This window comes from Ambystoma mexicanum, chromosome 11 (assembly GCF_040938575.1).
Source record: "Ambystoma mexicanum isolate Mex_15411 chromosome 11, UKY_AmexF1_1, whole genome shotgun sequence".
NCBI lineage: Eukaryota > Metazoa > Chordata > Amphibia > Caudata > Ambystomatidae > Ambystoma > Ambystoma mexicanum.
Window position 1 is genome coordinate 1,487,065,828 of NC_090934.1, and position 12,053 is coordinate 1,487,077,880.

A 12,053-nucleotide genomic window follows, 5' to 3' on the forward strand; every position below is an offset into this window, starting at 1 on the left:
AATGAAAAATAAAAAAAACCACCAAAAGGTCAGGCATGCACATAACTAAATAGACTAGAAATTAAGGCATCAAGGAGTACCTATAGGCAGAGATCAAGATGTGTACACAACATAAAGGGACTGACAATATATAAATCTTAGTCACCCACAAAACCCAAGATCCTAGAAATAAATGCATCTACAGAACGTAAAGGGTGAGATCACCAAGTTTTGTACCAGTGCATAACATGGAGCGAATCCATTTAACGTTATTTCTTCCGCCTAGTCTTCTATCTAGGATAGATTCTGGGAATGGAGAAAACAGATTTTGCTTCAAAATTAACCAGATCCAAATGCATTTTATTTTTGGCTCCAGGAGAATAATAATCAAACAAGCAGATTTTCTTCGATTTCTACCATTTTAGAATAAAAAGCAATGGTGCAATCAACATTTTCTTTGCTTTTCAAATAACTCAAGGTAAAATCAGTTTGCTTTAATCCTGATTATGTAGCAACATAAACCTAAAATGAAAATTAGTTTAATCTTTTTTAGCAAAGAAACATGAAACATTTTAGTTGAAATTATTTTCAACACACAAGTAGAAATGTGTATAGACAACAAATGCTTCATATTGCACTGGTTGCACAGTTCTACTTCTCCATTTTTACCAGGGTGCAAACCCACATTGTGTATGAGCAGGAGCACAATCTATTTGCTCCATTGCTAGTTACTAGAGCAGCAACAAGAGCCATATTGTGCAAAGTCTTTGGTGTGCGGCAAGAAAGTACAGAAATGCACATGTTTACAGGACCCAAAGTTGGCATCGAGTAGCTCCAGAAATGCAGGTATAGTTAAGTCCTCCAAAGAGCCCAATGGTTTCACTAGAGACAATAGCAGACTGCGCCAAATGTCCCTGAAAAAGTAGTGCAATAAGGTTATCTTCTTAGCTTTCGGTTTAGACATTTCATGTATCCTATACGGATGCTTTGAATCAAGTATTGACTGGTTTTAGACCGCTCCACAAAATAAATGCCTTGTAGCAGTGCAGGTGGCTTGTACGCCAGAATCATTTGTATTGGTGAACAGCGCTGCATCCGTTATATTAGAAACAAGTAGATCTTAGGTCCTTCATGAGCACAGTATAACCAACCATATCAAGATAGCAAGTATAGCGTGGCCAATTAGGATGAAGGGCTTCACCCCAAGTTTCCTCACGAGCAGCATTACGTTAGTCCAGAGGTTGTTTGCACCCACAAGGTGAGCACACAGCAAGACTAACTCTGGGATCATTCATACTGGCCTGCTGATCCCACAGAAGAGATCCTCAAACAATCCCAGAGCATGGCCTCAAATGCGGCTGAAACATAAAACACGCCGGTTTCATGCAGCCGGACCTTCGCCCTGGGGCCACCAGGTGATCACTGAACAGGGCCTAGATCGGAGGATCTAAACTGTGCAAGCTCCTCTCAGTGGTTCGGACTGTGGTGTGAATCATGTCTGGAATCCATTGTGAGCAGTGTTTCAGGTACTTAATTTAGGAGTGCAGGATTGGGATTCTCTAAACGTCCCTTCCAGTGATTTCAGTTTTTGCCAAGCAGCATGTACGCAACAGAATAGCTTCTCCCCATGTGGCTGAACAGGTGTCGGACTGGAAACATCTGGTTTTCGGTGGGGCCTGCTGGCCTGGGAGTGAAAGTCCTGTTTCCGTGGGAGACATTAATGGACTGCAGTAGGTGAAATGTGGCTCACTTTGCCACCTTGTCTCCGCATTGTTTACTTTCTTTGTCAACTGCAAAGAGAAAAACAGTGTTCAGATTTCACAAAATGGTAACGGGGCATTCCAAAATGCTTCATGCGAAAACCAATTTATTTTGCTTAATATGCAAAACACAGATCATTTACCAAGAAACTCGGAACATTCAACGGTTTCTACTTCCTACACACAACTAACTGCAATGTTCCATGGTTTTTGTTAGCCCAACCAGCAAACTATTCATGGTAAGCACTTTTCTTAGTGCACCTAATGTCGCTTAATATGCCAAATTGTGATAAAACACTATTTAGTGATAACCTCTGCATATTACATGCGTCTTACTGCCTAAACATAACTGGAAAGGTCCATGGTGTTTTTTGGGCAAACCTGCACATTATTCATGTTAATCACTTTTCTTACTTTTTCAAAATTTTAAGCAACATTGAGGTTTTTTCACATGAATGTGCTGAAGTTTGCCAAAACATACATCATTTACCCAGAACATCTACACATTACATGTTTTCTACTTCCTAGACATAACTGGAAAGTTCTATGGCTTTTGGTGGCTTGACCTCAAAATTATGCATGTTAAGCACTTTCCTTTGAATACTTAATGATGCTTAATTTGCCAAATTGTAACAAAACATACATTATTAACCGGAAAGTTTGCATATGACATGTTTGCTATTTATTCCCTACACATAACCGGAAAGCCTCCTAATGATGTACATACAAGCTTTCCTTAGATCACCCAATGTTACTGAAGGTGCCACGTTGAGCCAATATACAGAACATTAAGTGCTCTACTTTCTAAACATAACTGAAAAGCTGCTTAGTATTTGGTTGCCTAACCTGCATGTAAAGCACTTTTCTCAGAGCACCAAATTGTGCCAAAACAAATAATTTACTGTGAAACTCAGAGGTTTCCTACTTCCTAAACATAACTAGAAAGTCTCAAGGTGGTTGGTATCCTAACCTGTAAATTATTAAGGTTATGCACTTTTCATGAGTTTTTCGTGAATAAGGATGTAGGCGACCTGGAGATTCTTTGAGGAACTGGATCCGCTTAGGATCGGCTGTATAGCCACTGTGTGTCTGGATACCAGCGAGTACTGCGTCCGTCCACAGCGTCCGCCTACATCCTTATGGATCCTCAATCATCACACCTCTGCCTTGACAAAGACTTCGGTCGAAACACATACATGCACCTAGCACACTATGCCAGGACAATGGTTACAAAAACCAACAAATAAAGAATGAAAGTGTAAACCACAAACAAGGTCTATTGACATTCTTCAACAAACAATTCCATCAATGGTTACCACCATAAACCAGCGCCACTACCAACACGGTTTGCCCACCAACCACTAAAATATATACTGGACCAGCAACAGCTGATATATTGGACAATCAAGGGCTGGGCTAAGTACAAACATAAGGCCCATAATGAACAGAAGATGCACTCTTGCAGGGTGATCAATCAACAGGTCAATTTCTCATGGTGCTTACAGGCAAAACAAGTTACACAGTCTAGCAGAAAACAGCTGTCTTGAACTCAGGTGATGGTGCTCTTAGCTGAAGTGGCAGGAAGTACAACCAAAGCCCAAAGAAGTGCCGAAAAAAGATTGGTCTTAAAACGTTAAATGCCAGACCAACCGGGAACAAGAATGGCAGGACAAAAAACAAATCTGAAAGAATACATGATTACAACCACCCTCATCCCTCCTAAATTGCAGGCCCCGCATATTCTTAAAAATCGCATTAGACCTGCAGTGAGAGCTCCTTACTTTACACACTCAACCACAGAGAATTGCACTCGCCCATTGGTGACAGATGGCAAAATATTTACTAGTGCTTTCTGTAAAAGGGTGTCACCCAAAAGCACACTTCATATTTGGTGCAACACTGCCACCCAAAGGCCATCCATGTACAATAAAACTAATTTGCCATTCACAGAAAACAGTTTGAAACATTTATTTCGCATTTACTGCAAACAAACATTTCCCATACTCACCAGCAATGTAGAGTACCATGCAAATGGTACTCGCCCATCATAAAATCTCCTTGCCAATGCAAGCGGGCTAGTAGATTTTGCAAGCCCTGAAATGAAGACTTCATTATAGGCCAAGTGGCAAAAAACAGTTTTTGGGTCATATATACATAAACACTGAGGTTACTCAGAATTATGAAAAACGTGCACACATTTTGCTCATATTGACTTTAGCAAAACCCATACTAGCCTGATCCAAGACACACGTTTGCTAAAACATTCAGAGTATTTGTAGACAACACAATGAATAGCTTTCATCATACCTCAGAACCCACTTACGAGGGAGTCTATAAAGTTTAAGCTGCTTTGAGGGATCCAGCTGGGGCAACGATAAGTGCAAGCTAAGGCGATGAACAGAATAGGAGTTGATTGACTGCTCAGAAGACCAAGTTCCGTAGAACAAGCAGTCATCTCCAGAACATGCACACGTTGCAGAAGTCATAGCCCCTAGCAGTCAAACTGCCTCTTGTCAATTCCTTCGAAGAGGGCACGTTTTATCAGGACACCAAATACATTCATTTGAAAAGAAAATATGCTGATTCATGAAGAAATGGAATGAAAATCCAACAGGTCAGGACACAGGTTAAACTGGCGAGAACCATCAATGAGTCAATGCTGCAGGATAGCTCCCAGCCAGTGGACTGAAAAAGTCATCCACCAGCGTTACCTCCACTCTGAAGAAAACCTAAAATGGACCTGCTTTGACAAGTATATTACTGGGTTATATGCTGGTTCTGATTTGCATGGTCTCTTGGCGCTCTGGTGCATCTTGAAAAGATGAGTGGTGGGGTTTAGGAAGAGCAGAAGATGCATTTGTTAATGTGTGCAGTTATGAAAGAAAGAGGGGACTATGGGTGGGTTTGATTGTGGTAAGAGCACTTGCATTATCAGTGTTTGAAAATGGGTCTCTCTCAGAGGTGTGAGGAGACGTTTGACATGACAGATAAGTGTGAGTGGTATTTATTTTAATTGTATTTATTGAACATGTGTATGGTGCCTCTACATTAAAGTATTTCCAGGCATCACAAGACAAGGGGGGAATGGAAGAGTGAGTAGTACAGAGGAGAAAATAACAGTAACGGTCTGACTAAGCCTTGGGACATTCAGATCATGCAACTGCAATAACAGGAAGTGACAGGGAGAGGCAGGAGAAGTGCAGGGGGAAGGGAGCCAAAGGGCAGGGCAAGTGCTAAGGGAGGACCAGGAGGGCTGGTGCTCAGGGAACAAAGGAAGGGATAAACTAAAGTGATGCACGGTGGTGGATCAGACTGAGAAGGCTAGTCGAGGAAGGGTGCCAAAGGGCAAGTGCTGGTAGAGGGCGAGACTGGTTGAAGGAGGGCCTAGCCCTAGTAAGCAAGCCCCTCCCACCTGGTGCCTCCCTGGTTGCCGCTCTCCCCCCCCACTTAGCAAGCCCCGCCCACCTGGTGCCTACCTGGTTGCCGCTCTTTTTCCCTACTTAAGGAGCCCTCCAGCTTCTTTTCCTTTGCAGATGGGAAGCAGGTGCAAGTGGGTCTAGGTCACCTGGCCTAAGCCCCGCCCACCTGGCACCTTCCAGGTTGCACCTTTTTCCCCACTTAGCAAGCACTGCCCACCTGGGGCCTTCCAGGTTGCTGCTCTTTTTCCCTACTTAAGGAGCCCTCCAGCTTCTTTTCCTTTGCAGATGGGAAGCAGGTGCAAGTGGGTCTAGGTCACCTGGCCTAAGCCCCACCCACCTGGTGCCTTCCAGGTTGTCGCTCTTTTTCCCTACTTAAGGAGCCCTCCAGCTTCTTTTCCTTTGCAGATGGGAAGCAGGTGCAAGTGGGTCTAGGTCACCTGGCCTAAGCCCCACCCACCTGGTGCCTTCCAGGTTGCCGCTCTTTTTCCCTACTTAAGGAGCCCTCCAGCTTCTTTTCCTTTGCAGATGGGGAGCAGGTGCAAGTGGATCTAGGTCACCTGGCCTAAGCTCCATCCACGTTCCTAGCCCTGCCTCTTCCATCCTGCCCTTAACTTTTAGATCAAGGGCGTCTCTCGCCCGGGTGTCTGAAGCGAGGGGCAGACAAAGAAAAGGGCAATTCCTGTTTGTTCCTCTTCGGACCAGGAGGATCCAGGGTCCGACCCCCTGCTCAGACAGCATTAAGCATGCGCCAACATGTGTTTACTCCCTCTGTCCCCACATGCCATCTACACACCCTCTGGTCTGCCGTGATCTTCCCTTGTGCCCCCCTTCTCGCACACAGGTGTTGCATGTTTTGCTCGATTCTTCTACCCTGCTCCTCCCTCCACTCCCTGCAGACTACTTCTGCAGAAGTCTGTCCAGATACATTCCGGTTTCACCATCTTGTGGGCAATTCTGGATTTGACTTTTATGGACTTTATTGATTCACAATGTGTCACACTTTCTCAACTCTCATGTTGGACTTCCTTTGCATCTAGTACTCATGGTGGCCCTCAATCATGCTGTTGCCATCTTTATCTTATATCCTGACATGCAACATTATGTGTTAATACTGACTTCTGCAATGGTATTCGGTCTCCCCGCTTGTTTCTCCACTGTTTTTGACTGCTTACTCTGTTCTCTCCTCCTCTCCTTTTTTCTATCTCCTCCCCTCCTCCCCTTACTTTCTTCTATGCACTTACTCTATCAGAATTGTCCCTGGAACTAGTATGATAGCAACCTCATCTGTCTCCTCTGCCCTTCCCTTACTCCCCCCCCCCAACCCCAGCACTATCTGAAATGTCGTCAGGCCTAGTACGATAGTGGCTTGTTTTGTTCCTCCCCTCCCTTTCTGAACCCCTCTCCCTAACCTTTTGTTTTTCTCTGGCTCTACCAGAAATGTTGTCAGGCCTAGTATGGTAGTCACATGTCTGTTTCCATTTCCTTCCCACTCTCCCCCTCTCTTCCTTATCTATGTCTTAGCTTTTTCATTATCCGAAATGTTGTTAAGCCGAGTACAATAGTTAACCCTTTAAGTGCCATGGGTATTTCCCCCCCAGTGCCAGGGCCTTTTTTGGTGATTTTGGTATGTGGCCATTCAATGGCTTGTAACTTTTTTGTTACACGAGATATCGCGGCCAAATTTGGCTCCTTTTTTCCCCCACATGTAGGCGGGCGTAACGTCACCCAGGAATCCTAAGTTGCTGTGGGGGGGGGGTGAGCGAAAATAAGCAAAAAAGGGCAAAAATGTTGGGTTTTTAAAAACAAAAACCAATAAAATGATGTACAAAGAAGCCTGTGGTTTTTTCCCTGTAAGAGCTAGGAACAAATGGTTTGCTATGCTGAGTTCCCCAATTTCCTAGCTTTCAGGAACAGGTTGAGTGGAAACGAAAGAAAATTATTTTGATGAGGTTTATCAACTGTTTTGTGAGAGGTAGGCGATTTTGGCCATTTTTGCCAATTGGACATGCAAGGACAGAATGGGAGAAAAGGGTAGGAAAGCCGAATTGGAAGACAAAGGTATATATTTCTGAAAAGTAGACAAAATTCCAAGTTTAGGAAGGGGTGATTTGCGTAGGTCAGGCAAACACTAGGTAGGGGAAAATGCCATAGATTGGGGGAAAAGCAGGACAATGACCAAAAAAAAAGGTATGTGTTGGACATGGTTGGCTTGGTACAGCAATGGCTTCTATGAATTTTGAGAAAAGCAATGCTCCGCTACATTCCCCCCGACTCTTGCAGTTAGGAAAGCACACATTTTTTGTAGTGTTTTACAAAACAAGCAATACCACAAGCCAAACAGTGAGCCATGGTACACAGGAGTTTTACGCTCACGGCCTGAACAGATGCACTTTGCATGTGTAAATCGGGAAAACCAATGTGGTGAGGAACGGCAAGCACACATTTTTTGAAAGAGCACAGGCAGACCTTTTCAAGGGTAGGTGACTTGTGCAGGTTACAAACGGTATGGCGCCTAAAGCAGCGACTAAATGTAGGTCACATTTGTGAAATGAAAGGGTTGTGTGACAAAGGGCACCAGCAAATGGGTCAAAACGTTATGAAAACCACACAAACACAACAAATGTTATACCTTCCCGCATTCCCACAGGTGTGCCGATGAAAACAGTACCTCACATGTGTGGGTGCACATACCTGGGCGCCAAGGGCAAAGCCTAAAACACAGGTAACCCCAAGTATGTTTTCACACCTGAGTTTGACACTTTCTCCAGACAAGCGCAACACACAGATATGGGCCTCGGGTGTCCAAGCCACCAAGGAAAACAGAGAACCCCATGCATTTCCAAAAAGAGGACACCCGTGGGAATCCACAGAGGTATGATTTGTGCACATCGACCCAGAATTTATTACCCAGGCACCCCCGCAAAGTCCAAAATGTGGGGAAAAAACCCAATTTTCTGCACATTTCACTCGGCCCACCCATCGAAACACGCTGCCAACAACACATGGCCTACCGTCCCGCGTTCCTACAGGTGTCCCGATGAAACCGGTACCTCACATGTGTGGGTGCCCCTTCCTGGGCGCCAAGCGGAATGCCTAAAACACAGGTAAGGAACAAGTTACTTACCTGTAACTGTTGTTCTCCAGCATGTTTATGTGTTTATGTTTAACATTAATATAGCGCACCAGGTACCCGAGGGTTTAAGGGCGCTTCAAAACGAAACACTCAAAAAACAAAAGAACAGACAGGAGAGACAAACCCAGTTGGACGCAAAAAGGTTCATAAGCGGGGAGAGTAATCAGGAGGCGAATCCGACCTATGAGAAAAGCGCAGTTTTAAGCCCTTTTTTAAAGATTTCTACCGAGGTGGTATTCCTCAATGTAACAGACAATGAATTCCAATTAAGGGGAGCTGCTGAGAAGAAGGCTGAATCTCTGGATTTTTTCATTTTCACCCGTGGGATGGCCAACATGTTTGTTTCATCAGAACGAAGGGAACGGATGTTGTTTTTTACTGAAACTAGTTCTTTTAGATATAGTGGCATTACTCCATGTATGCATTTCTGGGGGATAAGCAATCTAAACATAATTATGGCCTTAACCGGCAACCAGTGGAGGCTGCGCCGGGCCTCCGACACATGGTCTCTTCTTGCTAAGCCTTTCACTACCGTAACTGCTCCATTCTGAATGACTTGCAACTGGTGGATGTCAGATACCGGCAGCCCTATGAGAAGGCTGCAGCAATAGTCGATCTTAGAGCCGATTATGGCCCTTGCCAATGTTTCTGCGTTGGCTTCCGATATTAAAGGTCTCAAACATCGAAACAATTTGAGAAAATAGGAAGCGGAAGAGACCAAGTTATTCACTTGGGCGTTCATGCTAAGGTTTTTGTCTAAGTAAATGCCTAAGGTTTTCACCTTGCTCATGACCTCAATGCGGCAGTCATCGATAATGAGCGATTTATAGCTAGGCCCTAGTTTGTCTAATTTGGCCTCTGAGCCGATGATTAGAAGCTCGGTCTTTGCGCTATTCAAGGCTAGGCCATTGAGTACCATCCAGTCCTGAATTTTCTTATAAATATTGTTAATTCTTGCCTCATCTTCAACAAGGGAACCAGATATGGGGATGACACATTGGGTGTCATCTGCATAGTTTGCAAATGCAATCCCCTCGTTCTGGAGCATCTGGAAAAAGGGAATCAAATATATTATAGAATCAAGGCGACACGCAAGCACCTTGAGGGACACCATACATAAGTATGGTCGGTTCAGCTTCTTCAATGTCGCTGGCCACTCTATTTAGCCTATTCTTCAAAAAAGATATGACCCAATTAACTGCTTCATCAGAGAAATTGGCATTCTGTCTTAGCTGGTGGACAGAATGTTATGGTCCACCAGGTCAAAGGCAACCGACAAATCTAATATCATGAGAAGGGACATATGACCACCATCCATTCTCTGTGAGAGATGAGACTTGAGTGCCAATAGAGCTGTTTCAGTTCCGTGATTGAAACGGGTCTGGCATGGATTCACATGCTCATGAATATTCCCAGTCGTAAAGAAAAAATCAGTATCAGTTTCGTTTCTGATCGGTCTTTCTTAGTAGTAACCAATCACTGGTCTCTGGGTAATACTGCCCGCAGCCAATGACTGCCCTCCCCCTAAGCCCCGCCCCTGGCAGCCATCCTCAGATTTGGTAGCACGTAAAGTGGCAGTATGACCAGTATGACCAAGTGAAGAGCCGCAGAGGGGACAGAGGGAGGGTTCGCATGTGAATCCACGCCAGACCCATGCTGGAGAACAGTTACAGGTAAGTAACTTGTTCCTTCTCCAGCATGGGGTCTGGCATCGATTCACATGCTCATGAATATAAGAATACATAGCAGTATACACATGCACAACCACGGGAGGCGGCAAGGCTCAACATTAAGCATTACATAAAACTCAACATTAAGCATCTCTTACCTCCTCACCAGGCTCACCTTAAGCGAACAGGTTGCGCAGCACTGCCTGGCCGACTCTGGACTCCTCCCTGGAATCCCGGTCCACTCAGTAGAATCTCGTGAAGGTGTGCGTCGACCTCCACGTAGCAGCCCTGCAGATGTCCAGCAAGGGCACACCAGACAAGAACGCCGTGGTCGAATGGGCTCTCGGACGTCCGGGCAACGGTCGGTTTGCCAACCGATGACAGTGCATGATGCAGCCGGAGAGCCATCTGGAAATGGAAGCCTTTGTGAGAGCCTTCCCTTGGTTCACATGTCCAAAGTTCACAAACAGCTGTGATGTCAAGTCAAGTACGGAGGCTTGCAGGAAAGGGCCTGAATCTCTCCCACGTGTCGTGCAGAGGTGATGGCCACAAGGAACGCTGTCTTCCACGACAGGAACTTCAACAGAGCCAAATGCAAAGGCTCAAATGACGGGCCCATGAGCCTGGTCAGCACCACGTTGAGCTCCCACGGCGGGGCTGGAGCCTTCACCGGCAGGAACGATCGGAGCAGTCCTTTCATAAACTCCTTCACCAGGCGATGAGACCACAGGGACGACCGTCCTGTAGTTCTGGTGTATCTTGATGGAAGCGTGAGCTAGTCCAGCTTTGGCCAGCGACAGTAAGTATGGTAGCACTTGAGGGGCTGTAATCCGTAGAGGGTTAATCTTCTGTGCACGGCACCAGACAGAGAACCTCTTCCACTTGTGTCCATAGCACTTGAGAGTTGAGGACGCCCTGGCCTTTGCAAGAACCTCTCTGCAGTCAGCCGGTATATCGTACCCTCCAAACTCTAGTGCTGCAGGAGCCAGGTCTGCAAGTTCAGGGACTACGGGTCGTGATGAAGAATGGCACCACCTTCTCTGGAGAGAAGATTTGCGTCAGTCGACAGTTTGACTGGTGGGGACGCTGACAAGTCCAGAAGGTCCGGGAACCAGATCTGTCTCGGCCACCTCGGTGCGACGAGGATCATCCTGCACCAGGACCTCGAGTTGGTTGATGAGCCTGAGCAGCAACGGCGGGAACGCATACAGGAACAGGCCGTCCCAGGAGAACGAGAAAGCATTGCCCATGCTCCTCGGCTGGGGGAACCTGCTGGCGAACCTCTGGCACTTGGAGTTCGTCGCCATCGCGAACAGGTCAACTTGGGGTTTGCCCCATCGCCGGAAGAGTTGATCCACTTGATCCTGGCATAGTTCCCACTTGTGGCACGAGTGCAGCTCCCTGCTGAGTGAGTCGGCGATGGTGTTCTTTATCCCTGCCAGATGAAAGGGTACCAGAAACATCCCCTGGGCAACGGCCAAATGCCACAGGTCCTGTGCTTCCTTGGATAGGGCTGGGGATCTGGTTCCTCCCTGCTTCAGGATGTAGAACATAGTGGTGGTGTTTTCGGTGAAGATCGTCACCACCTTGCCCCTGGGGGACGGGAGAAAAGATCTGAGGGCCCAGAAGACCGCTTGGAGTTCCAGGATGTTGATGTGGAGCAGCTTCTCCTCCGGGAGCCAAAGGCCTCTCGTGTGTAGATCTCCCGTGTGCGCTCCCCACCCCTCCAGGGAGGCATCTGTGGTCACCGTCACCTGGTGAGCTGGGGTCTGAAAGTCCATGCCCGCCGCAAGATGCTCGCGGGAGCCCCACCACCGGATCGCCTGGCGGAATGTCTCGTTGAGAGAGATCCTGTCTTCGAAGCTGCCCGTCGCTTGCATCCAACGGGCGTCGAGGAACTCCTGCAGAGGACGCATCTGAAGCCTGCACAGGCGCACTAGATATATGCATGAAGACATCATCCCGAGAAGGGACTTGATGGACCTCACTCTGGCCACGTCCGTGGCCAGCAGACGCTGCACCTTGCCCAGGATGGCCTTTGTCCTTTCCTCCGACGGTGAAGCTAGTCGTGCAACTGTATCGAGCGTCGCTC

The 12,053-nt window shown here is 46.5% G+C and overlaps 1 protein-coding gene across 2 annotated transcripts in view; it reads right to left on the reverse strand.

The window, feature by feature from the left end:
- Positions 1-318: 318 nt before the first annotated feature.
- LOC138504634 (uncharacterized) overlaps positions 319-12,053 on the reverse strand; it is a 640,493-nt gene continuing 628,758 nt past the window's right edge. Inside the window, exons 6-7 of one of the 2 annotated variants that reach the window (XR_011279879.1) lie at positions 3,748-3,833; positions 319-1,769 (exon numbers count right to left, since the gene is read on the reverse strand). Coding sequence is in view for 1 of the 2 variants with exons in the window: in XM_069625235.1 (XP_069481336.1) it covers positions 1,766-1,769 (4 nt within the window). In the remaining variant the exon portion in view is untranslated. The remainder of the gene's footprint in view (positions 1,770-3,747; positions 3,834-12,053) is intronic. The other variant, XM_069625235.1, reaches the window with a different exon arrangement.